The sequence below is a fragment of the Mastomys coucha genome, unplaced genomic scaffold, assembly GCF_008632895.1.
Source record: "Mastomys coucha isolate ucsf_1 unplaced genomic scaffold, UCSF_Mcou_1 pScaffold14, whole genome shotgun sequence".
NCBI classification, from domain to species: Eukaryota; Metazoa; Chordata; class Mammalia; order Rodentia; family Muridae; genus Mastomys; species Mastomys coucha.
Genome location: NW_022196896.1, coordinates 112,390,844 through 112,414,825, shown reverse-complemented (window position 1 = coordinate 112,414,825; position 23,982 = coordinate 112,390,844). Strand labels below are relative to the sequence as shown.

General features: G+C 41.0%; 1 protein-coding gene and 1 long non-coding RNA gene across 5 annotated transcripts in view; one reads left to right on the top strand and one right to left on the bottom strand.

Annotated features, from left to right (window-relative positions):
* The window catches only part of Dis3l2 (DIS3 like 3'-5' exoribonuclease 2), a 367,143-nt gene that overhangs the window by 174,198 nt on the left and 168,963 nt on the right, over window positions 1-23,982 (bottom strand). For all 4 annotated transcript variants that reach the window (XM_031368272.1, XM_031368275.1, XM_031368274.1 and 1 more), the window contains 2 exons: window positions 15,851-15,951; window positions 12,926-13,173 (listed from right to left, as the gene is read on the bottom strand). In XM_031368272.1, coding sequence (XP_031224132.1) covers window positions 12,926-13,173; window positions 15,851-15,951 — 349 coding nt within the window. The remainder of the gene's footprint in view (window positions 1-12,925; window positions 13,174-15,850; window positions 15,952-23,982) is intronic.
* On the top strand, window positions 1,065-9,690 carry LOC116088708. Its single transcript, XR_004117991.1, has 3 exons — window positions 1,065-1,303; window positions 8,815-8,873; window positions 9,625-9,690. It is a non-coding gene; the product is annotated as an uncharacterized LOC116088708 (long non-coding RNA).

The window sequence follows — 23,982 nt, the reverse complement described above, 5'->3', positions numbered from 1 at the left end:
CCACCTCCTGCTCACTCTGATGGATGGCACCCTTAAACTGTGAGCCTGCTTTTGACAGCTTTTTCTTTTGTTTGGTTGTTTTGTCACAAAAACGAGGCAAGTAAGTAATACACAGTTCAGCTCAGCTCAGATCAGATGCAAGGGATCTAAGCCTGGCATAGCTGAAGGGAGGTTCGAAATAGGAGGACTAAAAACCATTTTCAAATATATTACTAAAACAATGCTCCAGAAATAAGAGGAAATTGAGATTTTTCTGACAGGCTAGCTCACATCTCAGGAAGAACTAACACAGAAAAATGCCAGAGAAACATAGTCTCGGAGAGTCATTCGATTTCAGAGCTAAATTTTTCCAAATGCAACATCTCAAGAGAACAAGCACCCACAGAAAACCTATCAGGTGAAAACAGAGGCCTACTAAGAGATGGAGAGAGTCCTCCACAGGGATGAGCAGCCTAGGTTACTGGACCATATATGTGGCAACAACAGTGTGAAGGGGAAAGATGGTAACAGTCAGCAAGTATGGTGATGGCCAACTGCACAAGCAGTTACCTAAGTCACACCAGTCCCTGGGGCGTTACTAAAAGAGGAAAACATTTCTTTTTCCCATCTTGTGCTTTCTGTCCTGGCAATAAAATTCACCAGGTTATAGACTAAGGCCAAACAATCTTAATTTGTTCATGAAATTATAAGATGGCTTATAAAGACAAAATCATATTTTAGTTATGCCTTCCAAATGAAATCAACATCTCCAAGTTCCTATTAGTAGTAATTAACATTTATTTTACTAAGTTCGAAAGAACATTTCTCAAGTGCCTCATTTAAATAAATTTATTATGGATTTCCACTGGAGATATATTTGATAGCTCCACAGACTGAAGAGCTTGCAGAAGATAAAGATCTAATGGGTCAGCATGGTGAAAGAGCTCGTGCTGTTGAGAAGGGGCCTTAGATGCCCCAGAAAGGCTCCCCTCTATCTAAGAACTAAGATCTGAGCTTCCCTAAACAGCATCCCAAAGCTTGACCAGGGAACTGCCTGGTAGACTGTATATTTATCTTGCCAAAGTGTTTGTTTTGACACTTTAGTTTCAGTGTAAATTTCAGAACCATAAAAATAACTTTCATGTAGATGTATTGCTTTCTGTGTACTTTCCTGGAGCTGCAGTTACAGGTGCCTGTGAGCTCATGGTGCCAGGAGGGAGAGTGATCCTCTGCAACTGAAGCTGACTATGAGTTTCCTCGGTGTGGGCGCTAGCAACTGAAGCTGGGCCATCTCTCCAGCCCACCATGACAACTTTCTTCAAATGTAAGACTGTTTTTGTTTTAAATTCAGTTTATCCAAAAAACCAAAAATCCTAGTACTATAGAAAGTAGACTTTGGATTTGCAATAACAGCAAACATGGGGTAGGTCCTGCCTAACCAGGAAGACTCAACGACTGAGAATATGTGTTCTATTTTATTTTATTGTTCGTTTTGGTTTTTTAACCTTTAACTTAAAAATTAATTTACTAGTCTTTTAAAATGCTTTTTACCTTAAGTTTCATTTGTCTATTGCAGCTGTCATCTTGGTATATCTCTGCTGCCATTCTCTATCAGCATTTCTTCTATTGCTTTTCAGACCTCTGGCCAAGGCTCCTTCCTTCCTATTATTATTTTAACTCTCTTTCCCCTTTTCCTATTCCTTCTTCACTTCATTACTTAAATATTGGTAACTTGAATCCAAGGAAAACTATACTCCACATTTCCCCCAACCGGTAAGCCTGTGCTGCCATGTCTGACCTTTATAGGAGATATAAGTACAGTCACGTGTACAGTTATTTTTCTGACATAAGTTAATAAACATTGTAAATTACATAAATGGAACTAAAGACAAAAATTACATAAATATCTCAATTTAAAAAGGTCTTTGTCAATCCCAATGCAGAAGAATTCCTTTGACAAAACAAACAATGCCATCATGAAGAAAGTCCTAGTGAGAGTGGGAGGGTGCAGAGGAGACATACATACCTCATCATACATAGGAAAAGCTACATATGACAAACACATACCAACATCATGCTAAACAAAAAAGACCTTGGAGCAATCCTATATAATCAGGAACAAAAGAGGACTGTCACTGTCCTCCTCCTTTTCAATACAGTGTTTGAAGCACTCTAGAGCAATAAGACAAGAGAAGGAAATTTAAAAATATGCATAGGAAAAAAAGTGAAGCTAACCTTGTTTGCAGATGATATGTTATTGTATATAAGTGATCCCCAAAGCTCTACCAATGTTGACTTTACAAAGTCTACAAAATTCTACAAATGTTTATCTAGAAATAATCAAAACCAACTGATAATAACTAGTACCTTCCTATACACTAGCAACAAACTGAGAACAAAATCATGAAAACAGTCTCATTCACAATAGCCTCAATAAAATACAATGTCTAGGAGCAGGCCTAACCAAGGGCATGAAAGATGTCCACGACGTAAAGTTTGTAAATCTCTGAAGAAATGGATTGTGTAAGGTACTAGAAGATGGAAAGACAACCCTCCCCAATATTTATGAATTGGTACAATTAATAGTGAAAATGGCCATTTTATAAAAAAAAGCAACTTACAGAGTCAATGTGGCCACAGTCAGTTATAGTCCCTATGACATTATTCACAGAAATAGGAAAAAATGCACTAAAATTCATATGGAATCACAAAGCAGCCCTGAGTCAAAAGACCAATGCTGGAGGGATTACCACACTGGATTTCAAGCTATACTGCAGAGGTATAGTAATAATAACACTAGCATGATGTTGGCACAAATACAGACACGGCGATCAAAAGCAAGATACAAGACAAAAAAATATGAGGTGACATTACAGTCATCTTATAGTTAATTTTATAGAGGCCAAAATTACAAACAAGAAATGATGGCATTTCTAACAAATTGGGCTGAGGACACTGGATGTCCACAAGAGTGAAATATGACATCTATCTATCTGTCTATCTATCTATCTATCTATCTATCTATCTATCTATCTATCTACTTATCTATCTATCTAATCTATCTATCACCCTGCATAAAAAACAACTCTAAATGGATCAAAGACTTCAGTGTGAAACCTGAAATGCTTGAAACCGCCAGAAGAAAACATAGGCAGTACACTACAAGATACAGGTGTGGGAAAGGACTTCCTGAACAGGACTCCAGTCTCTCAGGAATTAAGACCAACAACTAACAAACGGGACCTCCTCAATAAAACCAAAAAGCTTCTTATAGCAAAGGAAAGAAACAAGTAGAGACTAAGCCTACAGAGTTGGGGAGATGGTTGTCAATTATCTTTATGATAGAGAATTAGTATCCAGGATATATAAAGAATTCAAAAAGAAAAAGGGTTAAGAAAACAAATGACTGAATTAAAAATGGGCGGTAGATCTGAATGAAGTTCTCAAAGAAGAAATAAAAATAGATAAGAAATATGCTGGTGAGGATGCGGGCAAAAGAAAACGCCCTTTCACTGTTGGTGGCATTATAAACTGGGGCAGCCACCATAGAAATCAGCATGAAGAAATCTCAAAAGCTGAAAGAAGGTATAGCATATGATCTGGCTATAGCATCAGACAAATCTAAAGAAAGCAGCAGTCTACAAATTCAATGACCAGTGCCCTACAAAAGTCTCAAGTACTAGAGGACTGCTACAAACTGCTCATAGTCACAGTGTCACTGAGACAAACAGCAGTCAAGAACAGAAGGGTATTAATGGTCAGAGAGGGCAATTTTGTGGAGCTGATTCTCACCTTCCACCTTTACATGGAGTCTGGGGGATTGAATTCAGATCACCGTGTCTGTGAGTGCCATATCACCAGCCCCCAAAAAATAAACATTTCTATGATAATCTTATTAATTCAATAATATCTTATTAAATATAGAGGAAACCTTTAATAATGAATTATTGGGGTGAAATTTTAGAAAAATGTTAATTGTCAATAGTATATATTTAAATTTTAATAGTCAGTATTAATTGTATATGTTTCAAAAATAAAAGTGAAACTGTATGTGAATTGTGATAGTTGTAAGGCATTTCCTCAGTATAAATTTATAATGATCACCACCACAAATCTTTCTCACGCACCAGAGAGTCCCCATGAATACTGGATCCTAACATTCAGGTGACATAGGCAGCATAGTCAAGCTTCCTCCTGTTGGCGGGAGGAACTATGAGGGCATAAATACTCTCTATGGGAAGCATCAGATTGGCTGCACCAAGTGGTAAGGAAATGACAAGGTTATTAAGGAAAGGGAGCAGCTACAGACAAAGGAGGCTATAACAGAGGCAGTCCTTCAAATCAGCTTGCTTATGTAAGGGAGGAGATGTTTGGATTCTGTGTGTTTGTATTGGTAAGGCACTTCCAACATTAGTGTCCTTGGTAGCTTGTCTTCTTCTCTATCAAATATTCTTTGAATGCCAGCCTTAAATCGAGTCTACGTACAAGCCACACACTCTTGTACTTTATCATCACTACCCTTAAATAAACACTCCCATACATAACAACCCAGGTCCCATGTTGTAAACTCCATGCAGATAAAATGGTATCACAGGCTCGAGAAGCCACAAGTGGAAAACAAACCCAGGCTGATCCTGGGGCCCAGGATACCAGTAACTATACAAGGCCTGGCTGTTGCTCAGGGTGGCAAACACAACAGTGTCAGGAGTAGAAGGTAAGTTACCTTCTCTTCTAGATCAGTTCTGTGACAAGCAAATGGCAGCATTACGAAATGAGGATCTTAGGGAAAATGTTTTAACATAAAAACATACACAAGTGGGTGGGAAGTAAATTTGTTGTTGACTTTGATTTTGGGTTTTTTTTTGGGGGGTGGTAGTATTTGTTTGTTTGTTGAGATAGAGGCTCCTGCAGGCCAGGCTGGCCTCAAACTCAATATGTAGTTGACAATGGCCTTGAATTTCTGATCCTCTTGCCTCAGTGTCTGGCACTAGAAATGAGGTTTAGCAATACCAAATGATTTTAAGGAAGGTCTTGAAGCAAAAGTATGAATCAATATTGTCACAAAGTAGGCAGCTAGAAGTCAAATGCAGGCTCAGTGTGTAGAAGGCTGGCCCGAACCAAAGCCCACACTGATGCACGGTGAGCAGGAACATTAGGAACTGCATGTGAGCATTAGGAACTGCATGTGAGCAGGAGCATTAGGAACTGCATGTGAGCATCAGGAACTGCATGTGAGCATTAGGAACTGCATGTGTGCAGGAGCATTAGGAGCTGCATGTGAGCATTAGGAGCTGCATGTGAGCATCAGGAACTGCATGTGAGCATCAGGAACTGCATGTGAGCATTAGGAACTGCATGTGAGCATTAGAAACTGCACGTGAGCATTAGGAACTGCATGTGAACATTAGGAACTGCACGTGAGCATTAGGAGCTGCACATGAGCATTAGGAGCTGCGTGTGAGCATTAGGAGCTGCACGTGAGCATTAGGAGCTGCACATGACCATTAGGAGCTGCATGTGAGCATTAGGAGCTATGTGTAAGCATTAGGAACTGCAAGTGAGCATTAGGAGCTGCACGTGAGCATTAGGAGCTGCACGTGAGCATTAGGAGCTGCATGTGAGCATTAGGAACTGCATGTGAGCATTAGGAACTGCACATGAGCATTAGGAACTGCACGTGAGCATTAGGAACTGCATGTGAGCATTAGGAACTGAGCATTAGGAGCTGCATGTGAGCATTAGGAGCTGCACGTGAGCATTAGGAGCTGCATGTGAGCATTAGGAACTGCAAGTGAGCATTAGGAGCTGCACGTGAGCATTAGGAGCTGCACGTGAGCATTAGGAGCTGCATGTGAGCATTAGGAGCTGCATGTGAGCATTAGGAGCTGCACATGAGCATTAGGAGCTGCATGTGAGCAATAGGAACTGCATGTGAACAGGAGCATTAGGAACTGCAGTACAGGTGGTGACTTTGGCAGAATTTTTTTTATGGAGATTTTTTTTTCCATTATTGAGAAACCTAAGACTTGGATTCATCAAAACCAATTTCTCAGAAGAAAAAATTAAAATTCACAATAGAACTTTTTTTAAAGTTAACACTGTCTGGGCTGCAGCAGAACCCAGAGAATTCTTATAGCTGAAAAATTCCAGGTGCTACATAATTGACCTTTTGATACTAAATGGCCTAGTAAATCCGCAACGTGTGGATCTTGGCCTACAGACAACCTAGCAAGCCTTGAGACCAGGAGCTGAGTCCCACAGGGTTGGCTTGGCTTCTGACCTTTATTTTTCTGTGTCTAAAAGGAAGCAGCACCACCAGCGCCTGACTCCAGGCACTTTCTTCCTTGGCATCATGAGCCTGCAGAACTGACCTCATCTACCTCAGAACATGGAGACGGGGGTGGTGGGAGTGAAGGGGGGGCTCCACCATGGGGGCATCATGAGCCTGCAGAACTGACCTCATCTACCTCAGAACATGGAGACGGGGATGGTGGGAGTGAAGGGGGGGCTCCACCATGGGGGCAACATGAGCCTGCAGAACTGACCTCATCTACCTTAGAACACAGAGACTGGGGGTGGGAGCTCCACCATGGGCAGCAGCTCAGAACTGTCAATCCAGCAGAACTCTTGTAATCTCTTCAGCCAGATTAGGATGTTGTTTGGATAATGGGGACACACACTTTCCCAGCAACTGTTTCTGTCACTGAAGGTGAGGGTGTTTCCATGCATGGAGGCATTCAGAGGCTCCTGAGGCTGTCTTGGTAATGAGGCTCTCTGGGAAAATGACCACTTAGAGGCCTGTATCAGCACTATTCTCCTGCAGTCCCTTGACTTCTACAAGATGCAGGGGTTTGGGGGGTTTGTTTGTTTGTTTGTTTGTTTTGTTTTCGCAAAGCTGATCCTTTCAGGCCACCAGGTGGAGCCCAACAGTCACACAAAAAAGAGCCCCCTCCTTAGCCTGATTGGCTCCCCCCACTCCCCGTCCTTTACCAAGATACAGTCACAACTCAGAAAAGGACTTGTAAAATCTCACCAATTCACATAACTCTGCCTCTCCCTTAAAAGACTATTTAAATAAGAAATGTGCCCTTGGGAAAGTGAAATACTCACTTTGTAGAGAGACTGGGGGGTGGTTTGCAGAAAGTTGTTTTTCTGTTTATTAATCTTGTAAACAATTCCTCTGTAGTATTAATTTCTGCTTTTTGCTTTATCTATGGGCCTGGTCACCACTGCATTTTTCTGCTAACATTAAATAATTCACATAAAGTAATTTTAGCCACACAATCAATTTTTATCTATTCTCTAAAAAAATTCAGTATCTTCCAAAACAAACAGAAGCCAGATGTGGTGGCTCATGGCTTTGATTCCCAGTCCTCAGCAGATAGAAGCAGGTGGATCTGAGTTTGAGGACAGCTGGTCTACACAGCAAGTTCCCGGACAGCCAGTGTTATATGCTAAGACCTTGTCTCAAAAAAACAAAACCGAATAGAAGTATTTGCTTCCATCAGGTGACTATCTGAGGACGGGCTCTTTAAAAAAAAAAAAAATACTCCTAGTGAAAAGCTAGGAGATAAAGAGATTCAAGCAGACCATACTCAACCTTCTCCACTACATACCACAGCAATCAGAACCTCTCTTCTGCTGCTTCCATGTTGCTTAGCCATTGGCTTCAGATGGCTTCTCTGCCCTCACTGAAATGAACAATGCTGCAACCCATTCTCTCCACCTCACTCCAATAGCTTTGAGGCTTTAAGCCCGACAGCCCCAAGTCCAACCATAAGCCTCTTGTCTTTGCTGCACCTGAACTGGCCTATTCATTTCCCCTCCAAGTCCCCAAAATGGGTTAAATAATCTAAGATATATGTCAGTTTGCTCTAGACCAATTCCTGTCCTATAGCCTCAGCCTTCAGGGTTGCCAAAAACCACCATTTCTTCCTTACAGTAGCTACTGTGAAACTCTTCCATCTCCTTCAAGAGTTATCTTTGCATCTTATTTGAAAAGAAACCAAAACACACTTAGGAGAAAGTGACCTTGCTATCTTTGTGCCCATGACATCGTAGAAGGGATGAAGCTGAAACAGTGATCTTTAGAGCTTTGGTAGTAGGTTTTACAAAGGTCTAAGAAATACCAGTATGAATGTCACTCTGAGAGTTTCAAAAGGGAATGAAGATTTAAGAGAGTTGAGGAGTTCCTAAAACTGTAAATCTCATTACATAATTGCAAATCATTCCAGAGAGGAAGCCAATGTGGCTCTTTGGTTATTCTGGACAAGAGTCCACTATTAAATATTCAAAGTACTAAGTATGCTGTGATTTACGACAAAAAGCAGTGGTCCCTAAATGCCAGCAAGGGCTAACTAAGACTACCATTTGGGTTTTGACAGAATTACAAGCCTAATAATTCACTAAAGAAAGTAGATACAGTGTAAAGAGAAGTCAAGTGAGACTCCATATGACAATTCCAACATCGAGACAGAATATAACCCTAAAGACCATGGGTCTCCAAACTGTAAAGGCTTCTGAGCTTCCCTTAAACCGAGGTGCCAAAGTGTCACAGGGGATGCCAGAGAGGCAATTACATCACATGGGAGCTAAGACCAAAGGCTTCCTTATGGTCTTCCCAAAGCTACTGATGTCATATATTCTATAAATGTTCATATTCTTTTCAATCTTTTTGCTAAATATTAGAACTTCCTAACACTGACACCCTCCACCTGATCTGTACACATGTCATACACTGTTACCACGAACTGGCCTTGATGTCCTAGAACGTTGAGTCTCTTTATTTTCCAGTCCAAACTTCCCCTCATTCTCTGTATTTCCTTGTCAACCTAGCTCCTGACCTGAGAGTCACCTTCATTTAGACCTCATCATCTGACCGGCTTTATCCTAAGGTATTTCTGGTTAAAATAAGCTCATAGCCAAGTAAAATGTGCAATAAGTGATTGTAACCCAAATAGTATCTGGGCTACAGTAGTGCAATTATTCGAAGCTATGTGAAAACCCCAAAGGAGGCCTGAGAGTCAGCTAAGATTTTTTTGAATGGCCAACTGAGTACAATTTAAAAGCTGAATATTTCACCAAGTGGTCAGTCACTGCTAGTAAGTACAGTTTGCAAAACCTTGGAGCTGTGAACAGACACAGTCATCTAAGGAAACAGCAAAGGATGGGGGATCTGTGAAGGTTATCATGGGAGCTTGGTAGTAGGTTCTACAAAGGCCTGCACTCAGGACACTGTGGTTACACTACCACCAGCATTTGCCATCCGAGGTCTGGAAGTTCTAAGAGCCTTCTACCCTTTCTTTCATGCAGAATTTATCTTCTCCCCCACCCCGTGCCCCAATTTTTTCACTCTGTTTATCTCCTCTGCAGTTTTCCTGCTTCAGGTTCTCCCACTTCCTTTGGCTTCTACTCTCTAGCTGTTCCTCAGGCCCCTTTCTGTCCACTCTAGACTCCCAGTCCAGGGGATCTGTTAGAAAAGAGCTTCTGTCTCCTGGGAAATGACCCTATATCTCCCCTTTCTTGCATCTCCTCCAAACCCTCATAAATTTATTTCCTTTCTGTGAAAGACAATTTGTTTTGTACTATAGTGGGAGGTCAAAAAGACAGGACATTCATTTCTGATTTCTCCATGTTCCTTCCCAGAGAGCTGGGGTCACAGTTCTACACATGAGGCAGAAGGCCACAGAAGCCTGGGTCCCATATCTACCTCAAGGTACTTCCTAGAAATTATCTGTCATAACTTGGTTTGTCTTGTGTCCAGACTTCAGTATGTGATCCACAGACTGACTGTGTATGCTGCTGTGCAGGTAGATGGCTGCTGTGCCAAGTGAAGCAGAGGAGTTCGGCTCACAAGCAGAGGATGGCTGGTCTTGTCAGGGTGCTTGAGAGAAAAGCAGTATGCTTGCTCCTTTGCTAGTTATGAATTTCTCATAATCCTTCCTCCTAGGTTTCGTGCCCTGAGTTTGAGGAGAACCACTGGCTTCTAACAGTAATCCTCACGTGATTTAAATTAGTGCAGGTGGGATTCCACTTCTTTGTGTGTGTGTGTGTGTGTGTATGTGTGTGTGTGTGTGCGTGTGTGTGGTTTTTCAAGACACGGTTTCTCTGTGTAGCCCTGGCTGTCCTGGAACTCACTCTGTAGACCAGGTTGGCCTCGAACTCATAAATCCACCTGCCTCTGCCTCCTGAGTGCTGGGATTAAAGGCGTGTGCCACCACCGCCCACTTCTTAAAATCAAATTATCTCTTTGCCATTTATATCAAGGACTTCTAACAAGTCACAGTTTCCAGCACTGACTCTAGCTTGCTCACCCTGAGCTTCTCAGGTGGTACAGCACCTTACACACACTTAAGGCCATCTGCTGAACTGAACTTATCCACCAAAAAGGAATCTAAGTTTGGACTTAGAGCATTGGTAACAATGTCACGGGCAGAAGAAGCTCAAATCTCTTTAGGGAAAAGACACAGGCACAGGGAAGACATTTCAGAGGAAAAAGACGCCTTAGCTAATTCGGGTTTTAGGCACTGCTTATGTGGCAGCTGATCATCCACTCCCACCCACTGTAGCTACTACCTCATGCTTCTGGTCAAAGCCTGGCAAAGATGAAGGAGGAAACATAGGCCTCTGCAGCACATCGTGTGCAGACTGGGAAACAGTGACCTCAGTTCCTAAAGATCAGTAACTGATAGCCAGAACAAAATGGCAGGGGACCACCAACAGCTCAACAGCTGCAGCTCTCACCCTCTGGGCGCCATCTGAGAACCTCATTACAGAAAGCTGTGGTGCTTTATTTTATAAGTAAGCTTTAACTTTTCACAAAGAATTTTGAAGGCATGGTTTTAGGAAATACAATTTGAATGTCTTTACATTACAAATGTAGACAAATCATAGTTTTTCATCTAAATATGATAATAGTTGAGCTTTACTTTGGAAGTTACATAACATATGATTATCATTTTAGAATATTCTTTCTTTAGGGCCAGTGAATACACTTGCTGTTTCCAAGGCCTGTATCCCTTTGTGGTGTACAAAAAGTGTGGCTGCTGCCACACTTTACTCAAGCCAAAGGATCCTGATGAGATAAGAGTTCAGTTGTGCATGGAGAATATATAAGGTCCTTCAGAGACTCACACCAGGAAGAAGACTTCCTGACTACACCCTAAGACTCAGGAAATGGCCCAATCATGCTTGCACAATGGGATATGGTAGAAAGGCAGATAAAAGACAGCTGGATTTCCTGCTCTGACATGGCAGTTTCCCTTGCCACTGCCCAACAGTGTGGCAACACAGTCAACAGGGGCAGGTGGCACAACAATCATCAGGCCCTTTGATTTGAGTATGAGAAACTGGCAAAGCCTGTGAGAAGGGCTATTTGGAACTTGAGAGGCTGAGGTCATTTTTTGATAATAAGTTAGGCTTTAAAATGATGAGACTACAACCACATACTTGAGAGCAGAAAAAAAGCACAATGATTCCTAAATGGCTCTGAGACCATGGAAATTACTCCAGTTTTTACAGAACTGGAAAAGGAGTATGGGGTGAGGCTTCTTAAATTACATCAGTATGACACATGATAAATATAGATAGATAGATAGATAGATAGATAGATAGATAGATAATCGATAGATACATACATACACACACTCATACATAAATAGGTAGATATATACACATACATACATAGATGATACATACATAGACAGATACATACATAGGTACATATATACATATACATACATATGTAGATGATACATATATGCATCTGTACATACATAGATGATATATACAAACATATATAGATACATATATAGATACATAGATACATAAATACACAGGTAGATACATAGATAGACAGATGGATGGATAGGTTTGTTTGTTTATAGAGAAGGGTCTCTTTATGTAGCCCTGGCTGGCCTAAAACTCTCTAGGTAGCCCAGAATGGCCTTGAGATCCACATACCTTGATTTTCTTAGTGTTGTGACTAAAGGGTGAGCCACCATGCCTGGCTTAATACATAGATTTTACTTAGCTGAACTGACTAAGCATTAAGAATGCACAAGTAGAATAAATCTAACAAGAGCAGTACGTAGTGGCCAGTGGTCATTCATTCAGGACTGGCTCTGATAAGCATAGAGCATCTCCAGGAGGGTCTTAGACAAGTTGGATGAGCACTACACTGAACTCAAGTAAGTGTCCAGACAGATTCCTCTACATTATATACTTATATTTTATTCCATGTGATGCAAAACTAGGCACCATTATAAAACGTCAAAAATGTAGCTAACACAATATTATTTTTCTTTCAAAATGAACACTAGCTATAAGAAACAGGTATAGTATTTATGATGAAAGTCCAGCAGATTCTTCAAACAAAATAAAATGACAATCCTTAAGAATCTAAGGACCACGACATATATGCTTAAGTTAGAGTGATTTTTGACAGCTTCCATCAAAACTTGGTACCCTTGTATTCCTCTCTATTTCCAATGCCATGTATGGAATCTTTGGCACTCTTTAAATTGAAGATCACCATAAACAAGCCGAACACTCAAACATGTCTCCACATTCACACTAAAGCAACGAAGCCATGGATTTCCAGAATACGGTGGGACTTCTCATATTTTAACATGAGGTCTGAAATGAAAAGACTGACTGCTTAGCACAAGAACTTACTGCAGTTCACAGGTCCCAATGGTATTCATGACACAGCAGGAAGAAGTCTAGAATGAATTTATATTTTATGCCAAAAGCAATGGTGTTTGCCTGGTAATTCAAGCAGTCTACACATGACCTATGGGCAATTTTTAGAGATTGAGGCCAAACTGCACTAGGACCAAGGCTTTTAGTAAAAAAGTAAGACCTAAAGTACATAAGCTGCTCACCTAAATCCCACCCACACTGCCTTCGTCCTGTGCCCTGCAGTTTTCTGCCAGAGATCACCTACCCCAGGGCAAAATTACAGTCCTCCTTCCAGTCTATGATGCGGCAGATGAACAGCGTGTTGGCATAGTCTTTAGGTCGGGTCATGAAGTCCTGGGGACAGTCCTTCAGAGGTACATAAATTCTAGGCACTCGGTGGTCTGAAGGGGAAAACAGGGCATACTTCTTAAACAGGTCGCTGTTTTTATCAGCCAAGAGTTTCAGGATGCCGGTTGCTGCTCGGGAATGCTTCTTCTCCAAGATGTAAACTACCTGAAAACAAACAAAACCAAGTCATTGTTCCTCTGTGTCAGTATCACAAAGTCAGCAGGGCATTATCTGATCAATTAACTAGACCTAACTGCTTTAGGAGTTCACCATGAAGTGGCTTGACACTATATGTAAGGTGACCTATATGTAAGGTGCAACAACTTGAGTATTCAGGAAAAGGAAGAAACTATGAACAGATGCATAAATCAGATAAATTAGATAAAAATGCTTTTGATAGTCATGCCCTATGTCTTATAAAGATATGTGCAGCCTAGCAGGAATGGACAGCTCCTTTTATACTTTTCCCATAAGAACAATACCAGGATTTCCCAAGAACAAAACTAACTGCTTTCTTTTAAAATGTTATTAAACATTAAAAAAAATTACTATTCTCAATTGGGATATAACTTCTATTTCTTTACTGACATCTCCTGTTTTCTCAAATGTGTTCAGAGAATGTGTAATGTTTGTTGTTTATAATAGCTTATAATTGGGCTCTTGTTAGATAACCCAGTATCTTGGGCATTCACATCAACTGAACATCTTTTCTCACTTAGTATAATTGTTTTGGCTCTTGGTGTATAGAGTTCTTAAGGAGTTTCTACTGTATTGTAGACCTCTAAGTTATCATCTTAAGAGTCTCTGGGTCCTACTTCAACCTCTCATAGACAGAGGCAGAAATCGTATTCAACTTCAGCATACTTTAGCCTACTAAAGTGGACTTCAGTTCTAATAATAACTCTGTTTTCAATGCAATCTTGATGTCTGGTTAATATAGTAACATTGGACTCCTGCTGGTGTCTGCTAGCTATTCCTGAGAGGTAGAAGATAATCTTCCAGGTTAGGCCACCTGCCTTCTGTAACTAAGGTCACTTAGTTACAAAGTGTCACAGAGCCACTTCATGGTGAACTCCTAAAGCAGGACAGAGTCTTCTAATTTGGAGTATCTTATCAGAGCAGGATCTCCCTTGTTGGTATTACCTGGCTGCTCAGCAGCTCTAGGTACAAGATAGGATTCCACAGGCCATAGGGACCACAGGCCTGTTAAGGAACAGCCTTACTAGTCAAAGGCTAAGTGTGGATGAAGAGAAAGGAGTTTTCTGTGTCAGGCTGCCCTTTTTACTGTGGTCTCTGGCAGCCTGGTGCCTGAGTGGGGAAAAAGATTTCCTGAGCCTCATGTTTCTTGTTGTGGGGTCTCTTGAAGCCAGTCAGATGCCTGCTGTCTCTTGGTAGGGAGAGAGAGGTTAGGGGCCTGAGGTAAAAGGAGAGCCCTTTCCCCTGTCCATTTACAATCCAGGGCTCCTAGTCAATTTCCTTGGCCAGTGCTGCCAGGATTACCCGGTATTTCTTGAGAGTTTCATGTTAGATCTGAGGAGTGAGTCTCCTTGCCCCACCCTCTATTGTTGGGCTAGATTCAGAAACACAAGGTGTGTTACCCTCTGACTTTCTCTAGTTCTAGAGTTCCTAACTAGTTCATCCCTCTTTTTTCTGTTCACAGTTCTCCTCTGAAAGCCTCTAATTATATTCTTTCCAAGATTTATAGTTATGCTTAGGAGGAGGAGAAAAACAAGTCCATGCCATAGTGTCTGAACCAGAAGTCTTTGCTTGTCCATTTAATTTTTGATACGTCTGAAGTATAGAGAGCAGCTGAGCATTACCTATTATGCATTCAATGTCAGCTGCCCTGGGAACGACTCTGACTACACACACATTTTGCATGGAAGGGCTATGTTTTCCTTACAATTTTAGGTCCAATTCATTATGAAATATTACCCAACAGAGAGAAGAAAAGAGATAAGCATGGTGGAAGGGTGGCAGGAAGTTACAGACAGAAGTTCCATGGACAGAGGCCAGCTTTAACTAAAGTCCCAGATGACCAAGGCTCAGTGCAGTCAGAATTTGATTTGACAAGGCAAGCAAAATGTATAATTTTTATGTAAACATTCCTTGTCTGTTTAATTTAAACTACCAGGTAAAAAATGTAAATACTGTACAGGTAAGACAAAACAGATATAGATTTGTCACATGTATGTTATATATAGTGTATAAATATGTATTATATAAATATATACATACATATAGTATATGTTACATACAATACACAGATGATACAGAGTGATAATTTACACATCCTTCATGCCAAAAACCCAGGAGGCAACCAAAGAACTGTGAGAAGAGGAAGGCAACACCCCCTCCCCCCAGCACTGGGCTACCTGCTCATGAAAGCCATTCCCATCTAACACATCTTAACATAGCTGCCCCCAAGAATGCCTAGTGAGATGAAGCTCTGGATGACCCATGAACAACAGCAGGATATACACAGTCTAGCAACTTATAAACTCCTCATGTAGACAGGCAAGGGAGCTACTCTCAGCAAAATGGTTAATGTGCAACCCAGAGGAATACTGATGGATGTCTGTGGTACAGGAAGTCTCACTACAGTTTCACTTGTCCTTGCAGCACGTGTGCCACCAAGACTAAGAGCCAACTGTGTTTGATCTTACACTGGAAGATGCCACTAACATCCCAAATCAAGCAAATAAAGACACACTCAAATGTTTAAGTTACAGAAATCCTACCCACTTCCCCTAATTTATGGTTTCTGTTGACTTTCTGATTAGCAGAGCTATCACAATTCTGATGAGCAGCCCAAGTGACATGCAGAGAAAATGGAAAAGACCTTGGCTGACTTCTGGAGTGACTTCTCTGACAAGCCTCTTGTGTCCCGGGATGTGGGGGTGTTCTCATCTGTCATAACTGGAGCACTAGAATCTTCTTTTCCTAAGTCAGAGAAGAAAAAAGAAAAAGAACTAGTTAGTTGCATGTCTACTGCGCACACAGAGATCTTTCAGCTCATATAGAAAGGCTCATGGAGGCCCAAGTGCTCCACAGCACTTCTTCACAAAAGAGGAATGGACGCAGCTGCTGGGCAGTGGTTTTAGAGAAGGCCAAGCATGTTCTATCTGTGCCTGCACAGAACACCTGCTCATACCAGGCTACCTTTGACCAATTTAACATACTTACATACTAAACAGCATAAATGTACAGAACATTAAAATTAAATTGCTCATGAGTCAAAATGGCAGAAAGTAAAATGTATAGATCTTGTCCATATGACTCCAGTACACAGCAAAGAATGAAAGTAAAAAGCAACTTTATCATGTACATCTCATAAAATAAATGAAATAAAATTAACATAAACCTTTATTTCCTTTTTAATTGGGCATTCTTACAGAGTGCATATGAGGGGGTTACTTACAAGAATGTGGGTGACCCCCCCTAAAAAAATCACATTATCATAAAGTTCTACCCTCTCACGGTTGACAACTTCACAGCAGCTAGCTATAGCACAGATTATCAGAACATTAACAAAGTACTTTGGAAAGTACTTTATTACTAGCCATAATGAAAAAATAAAGAAAACAATGAAAAATAAACTGTATTTATTGAATAAATGAATGACCCAACCCAATTCTGAATTCCCTAGTTGTCAATTCTTATTCACAAGGGCTGTGGCTGTAACTGAGCACTTGCTAAGACACAGAAAGCCCTAGATGCAATCCCCAATAGTGTTAGGAAGGAAAAACATTCTTAGTGGTATCATAAGAATAAGGTGCTTAAAAACCTCTAATCCTAATTTTCTATTCTTAAGTGTTGCAATGCACATTCACCCAAGAAACTGAAATCGCATCTCCCCAAGGAAGCAGTGTTAGGTATTGTACTCCAAGCATCTCATGAAAGCACCCATAAGCAAAAGTAGCAACTTAGACTTTCTGAAATTTTAATTTTTTTATTTTCACTTGTTAGATTATATTTTCTCTGAAAAATTCTTCTCCAGCTATAAAAGATTTTTGATTAACAAGGGTTCATAATTCACATAACACCTGCTCCAGAAAGCTGAGAGAGACATGCACTTATCATTTAGACATTTGCAAGGCCCAAATAAATACATAAATCCTTTTTCCGACTGACTGTTTCTCCTGGCAAGTCCCAGAACCACTGCAGTAGTCTCAAACTCAGATTAATGAACTATATGCTTCTATCTTTGCTGAAATCCAACCACCATAGTGCTACTGAAAGCAGAATTTTCAGTCTTCCAAAAATGAAAAACAAACACGCCCATAGTAAACGACCTCTCTATCAGTAAAAGCACGTAAGCACCCAAGATCAGCTTTAGCATCAGTCAATAACTCAGCATGAAAACAAATAAAAAACAAAAACATTGCTTCCAGAACATTTAAAGAAAAAAGTCTGAAAGAAAACACACATGCCCAGTGTTGACTTCTTTTGTTACATTATCTTCCAGTGTTTTCTACAGATTAACACAATTCATTGAAAAAAAAAGGAAGATAAAATAACTGCACACTACATAGATATCTGATATTTAAGGGTTTGGACTTACAAAATTAATCAAGTCAGAATGGTGGGGAAAAAAACCAGTTTTCTTTCTTTCCTTTCTTTCTTTCTTTCTTTCTTTCCTTTTTTCATTGTCTTATCTGTTTTCTTGGTAAATAGCTTGTGATCTTCCTGCCTTAGCCTCCTGGGAGCTGGGAATTAAAGGCATGTGTAACTGTACTCAGCTGAGACCCAGGGCAAGCCTCCTTCCAGGATGGCCACTAGGACCACGGCCAGCTCCATTTTAAGGTGACTATCACTTTAGGTCCCATGCTGACAGCAGCAAGCCTGCCAGTCCTGAGGGTCTACCAGGTTACATCTAAAATGAAAGGCCAAGAACGAAAGTGGGTGACTTCCATCATACCTAAAACATGACCTTTCCAATTTATCTGCATTGAATAGTAAAGTTACAAACACTCTGTAAATATAAATGATAATTTGTGAGGAATTCTCAGAAAGAAAGAAAAAAAAACAGCCCTAAAGGAACAGGGAGGGAAATACAGTTTAGAGGTTAAGGAATGCCTTATGAGAAAATGACATTTACATCAAGATACAGGGACAGTGTGGGCAAAAGTAGCAAGGGTGTGAGGAATGGCAAGTGAAGAAGAGATCAGAGCAAGGTGTTCTTCATGTATGGTCCTGACTACAGTTAAGGACCAGAAAGGGAACCAGAAAACAGATGCAAGGATGGGTTATGTAAGAGATGAGAAAAGAACAACAGCAGTGAAATCAGTTGGGGCCTTCCTTGTAGGATACACAAGTCCAAAATTTAAGCCTAGAAACAACCACGATCTGGGTTTGAGTGGCATGGCCCAGAGTGGCAAGGCCCAGAGTGGCATGGCCCAGGGCAAGATCAGAGCATATTGAGGGTATGCAGCGAGAAATTGCTTGAGGACAGAGCTTTGGTACAGGCACTAGAGAACTAAGATATATTTTGCCAGTTAAACTGACTGGTGGCAATTTTATATGAGAACTTAAGGGTTACAGCATATGAACAGTGAATGGTTATTTCCAGCTTTATGACCTTAGCAGTTACATTGGTAGGGGCATCACTTAAAGTTTAGAGAGGGAAGTGAAATCTAGAGTTCTAATTTGGAGCTGGCTATACATGCTGATCACATGTATGATGATGAACAATCAACTCAATACAAAAGTCTACAATTCAAAAGTGACAGGCTGGATTTAAATACAATTTGTATACTTTGTACTTCTGTACTGAAACTTGCAGTCCACCAAGTAGAGCAGAGGTTCAACACAAATCTATAACTATTAAATCCAGAAAGTTTTTCCAATGCTCCATACAAGGAAGGGCTAGTGCACCATCACTACTGGAGAAACAGAAATGGTCTAGTAGGACATTCGCAGTAGTTATCAACAGGTTGGTAGGACACAGTGCTTGGTGGGGAAGAGCTTCCACAGGAGAAAGACATGGCTGGGAGAGAGGTGGGGCAAGCTCCATGGCTGAGACTCTAGTTACTGCCCATGTCTATTCTCTTCTTTCCTAATAATGAGTGCTCCAAATTTTAGCAGGGCAGCCTGTTCAAAAGACCATGTTCTTTAGGATTTTTTGCAACTATGTATGGCTGCCAGTTTAGGCCATAGCTTTAACCAGTAACATGTAGGGAAAGTATTACTAGTATCTTTCAGGAAGGATCCTTCAAGTCCAGAGACCCAGCTTTCTCTTCCCTCATACCTACTGGTGGAAATGCGGGAGATATTAATCTCACTCAGAGTACTCGGTTTGGTTTTGGAGGCCAGCAGAGCAACAGGACAGGAGGAAGCCTGTGGGGTTACCCTGCAAGCCATCACCTGCCCACATCTCGTCTTCTTTAATGTGTGAGAGGAATAAGCTTCTTTTCATTTAAGCCACCGCTATTTTAGGATTCAGAGCTATTCTCAGCAGAACATATTTTCTAACATACAGGTCCAGACAAAGAGAGGGACAAGCTCAGACACTATCTCTTACAGCATCCCAGAAGCCAACAATGATTCTCTCTTGAGAGGTATACAGCACATGGTTAGGATTATGAAGTTGGTAGTGCTCTGGAGTTGACAGACAATAGAGCAAGAATGCTTTGTGTGAGACACAGCAAAGCCTTAATCACAAGAGTGGCAACGATGGCCAGCAGAGGTCATGCTTCTGAGAAGGGAAGAGAGAGGAGGAGGAAGGGGCTGCTAAGTATGTCCTCATCACTACGAATGATAGGTCTGAAAAAGTAGAGTATGGGCTTAAATTTAAAATGACTTTGATAGATTCTCAGGAAGAGTGCTCTAACAGAGCACTGCAATCCCAGCACAGGCCTGAGTACTGGGCAGAGCTGTCAGTGGTTCTCAACAGGGGAAGACTGTGGCTCCACAGTGAGGTCTACCATACTGAGGACAGAGCTATCAGCTCTGATGTCCTTTCTGTCTCAAACAACTCACTTAAAAAAGTAATTTTCTTTTGATTAATTTATTATATGTTTATTAACGTGTGTGTGTGTGTGTATGTGTGTGTGTGTGTGTGTGTGTGTGTGTGTACATATGTGCACATACTACTAAGATGAACAATTTTTCAAGATTCCCAGAGAAATACTATGGAAAAAAAGTCAAGTAAAATCCTATCTCTTTCCATTGATGATCTGAAATTCTATTTAAACAGTTTGAAAGTTCTAGTTTACTAGAGTTAGCACTAACACCTGTATTGACCAAATGCAACTCAACCTTATCTTAGTAAGAAAAATTATTCTGATTGGCTATTTCCTATAAAAATAACAGGCCAACAAGCCCAATGATTCTTAGCACTTGATAAGCATAGCAGACATTTTCAGGGCTGGCAGACCACTTGCCTAGCATACATGAGGTTCTAGGCTTAATACCCAGCATCACAAATTGTTACTAGTAACTTTTTAAAAATGTGTTCCGACTCTGGAGAGAGGGCTCAGTGTTTAAAGACACTTGCTACTCTTGCAGAGGACTCCTTTGGTTTCCAGTCCTCATATGAAAACTAGAGTCATCTATGACTAAGCTCCAGGAGCTCTAGCACGTTTTGGCCTCTGTGGGCATCAGGCACACACGTGGTTTGCAGATATATAAAATACTCACATTAAAAATAAAAATAAATAAACCAAGGCTAAGGCCTTTAAAAGTAAGGGGAGGGATGTTAGTCTATCAGACTGAAAGAGCAGTGCACTCATGTGACAAGTCCAAGCCCATCTTGAGTGCCTGGGTATATTTATATTTCGATCACTGTAGGGAGGTTGGTCTGGTGATGCTATGTATTTGAATGCTAAATAATGGCTCCCCAAGATCTGTTGGCCCCAATGAGGAAATTCTTGGGTACTCCAGCTTTTGTTCTGTGAACCCTGCTCCCTAAGTTAATCTGTCAATAAAAGACTAAAGCCTATGATTAGGCAATAGATAGAGGTAGGGGAATTTTCAGTTACCTGGCTGGGTGTTGCAGATAGCAAGAAAAGAGAAAGAAGAAAGGACAGCAGAGGGGGGAAGGGATTAAGGGGAGATGGAGGGGGAGGGGCAGAGGGGAGAGGAGAGAAGAGTGAGAGAGAGGAGGCCACCATGAGAAGAAATGGACCACGAGCACAAGGCCAGGAGAAACATGAAGTAACAAGGGTTATGTGGCTGGGATGTAAGTTAGAATAGCTCCAAAGCCTGCCTAATCTAGGCTGACAGCTTGTAAATAAAGTACCTGGATTGTGCGTCTTTTATATGAGCTAGCTAGAATTTATAATTCCATTTACAGATCACTGAATAACCTGAGGCCTATGCTTAAGAAACCTTTCTTTTAAAAGAGTTTCCACCTGATTTTGCCAGATAGCCAGGGACACTGCCAGCCCTTAAACCAATTCAAGAGTGGAGATTCCCTGGTTGCCCCAGTCAGTCAACTTGACCCTGAGCTACAGATCCATGTTAGAGTCTGTTCCAAGACTACCCTGATGGTGGAGTTTGAAGGTCTCAGATTCTTGTGAGAATCTAGGCTTTATTTCTAGCTCCACAACCACTAATCAAATCCTCAATGCCATCTGGACTTTTTAAAACACTTTCAAATTGATTTTATTTACTGTGTATGAGTGTTTGGCCTGCATGTATGTAAGTGTATCATGTACAAACAGTGCCTGCAGAAATTAGAAGAGGGTATGGTATCAAGAATTCCATAAAACTGGAGTTCTGGATGGTTGTGAGCCACCATGTGGGTCCTGGGAGCTAAACCCAGGTCCTCTGCAAGAGCAAAAAAATTTTATTACTTTTTATTACTGAGCAGACCCAAGAATTTTTTCCCCAAGCCACTAAAGAAAGGCTTTTTTTTTTTTAAGGTCAAGTATCTGCCAGCAGAGTGGCTCGGATTCCTTCCGTCCTCTCTGGGCTGGTGTCCTGAGCGGAACTTGGGCACAAGCTCTGCAGCCAGTCCCACAACACCCAGAGGAAGCTCCACTCCCAGGCGCTCTGACACTCTCAAGATCAGAGGTGAGGAGGATCCAACATCTGTCCCAACACCAGAAGTAACTGGGACCAGTAGGAACAGGCACACAGGAACTCCTCCAGCAGAGTGGCTTGGGTTCCTTCTGGTCACTCTGGGCTGGTATCCTGAGCAGACCTTGAGCCCAGGCTCCACACCAGTCCCACAACACCCAGAGGATGCTGCTGCACTCCCAGGTGCTCTAACAAGCCCAGGGTCACAGGATCTCAGAATCACAGGATCACAGAGACAGCCTGACTCTGAGGAGTTCTGATACAACCAGGATCACAGGAAGGATTGGCTCCAGTCAGATTTAGCAAAGGTAGGTAGCACTAGAGATAACCAGATGGTGCAAGGGTAAGAAAATAAACAATACAAACCAAAGTTACTTGGCATCATCAGAACTCAATTCTCCTACCATAGCAAGTCCTGGACATACCATCACAATGGAAACACAAGATTTAGATCTAAAATCACTTATCATGATGATGATACAGGACCTTAAGAAAGACATAAATAGTACCCTCAAAGAAATACAGGAGAACACAGGTAAAGAGCTAGAAGCTCTTAAAAAAGAAACACAAAAGTCCCTTAAAGGACTTCAGGAAAACACAATCAAACATGTGAAGGAAATGAGGAAAAACATCCAGAATCTAAAAATGGAAATAGAAACAATAAAGAAATCAGAAAGAGAGACAACCCTGGAGATACAAAACCTAGGAAAGAAATCAGGAGTCATAGACACAAGCATCACCAACAGAATACAAGAGATAGAAGAGAGAATCTCAGGAGCAGAAGACACCATAGAAAACATTGACACAACAGTCAAAGAAAATGCAAAAAGCAAAAAGCTCCTAACACAAAACATCCAGGAAATCCAGGACACAATGAGAAGACCAAACCTAAGGATAATAGGTATAGAAGAGAGTGAAGACTCCCAATGTAATGGGCCAGTAAATATCTTCAACAAAATTATAGAAGAAAACTTCCCTAACCTTAAGAAAGAGTTGCCCTGAGAATAACAGCAGCAGTAACGTGGGGTCAACAAGAACCTAGAGTGCCATAGAGGGAAGAGTTGGAAAAGGGAAAATTTCTTTTGAGAAGCACAGAAGATCACGTGTGGAATCCAGATACTGGAACAGGAACCTGTAATATGAAGTTATTATGGAGAACTCAAGATTATAAGATGCCAGAGCTGTAGTATATCTGCTCAGATAAAATGCTTTCAGGGAGTAAAACCAGCCAAAGAGAAAGAAGTGTGCTCTAGTGAACAAAACAGAAAGGAATTAGAGATCTGAAGAATGCTCACACATCAAACATGGACATGCAGAGTTTGGAGATTGTCCAGCTCTATTTTGGTCTTGGTAAGGTCCAGTATTTCCTAACAAGGACCTTTAGTAATGGTGAAGTATACCCTGTGAATTTGGATGTACATATGTTCTCTTGTTTTTGAAATTATGGGGGATTACAGTTAGATGATTATATGAATCTCAGAAGATGAACTTTAGACTTTTACCATTTTTGAGACTGGTATGAATGATGTGGATTTCGAAGTTGGGCCTCATATATTTTGCATTATGCTATGTTTAAGTGTGGTCTCCATACATTCATGTACTTGAACAATCATATGGGGGCCAGTGAGTGGAAAGCGCTACATTGAATATATTTGGCCCAGAGAGCAGCACTGTCAGTAATTGTAGCTGTGTTGAAGATAGTGCACCACTGTGGGGGTGAGTTTGAAGTTCAACCCCACACTTAAGAGACCTCCAACTTGCTCCTAAGAAGACATTCTCTTCTTGGCTCCTTTAAATCAAGATACAGACCCCTCAGCTCCTTCTTTATCATTGTGTTGTCCTATATGACAACCCTGCTTCCTACTACAATGAAAATGGATCAAACCTCTGAAACTGTAAGCCAGACCCAATTAAATGTTTGCTTTTATAAGAAAAAACAAAAAAAAAAAC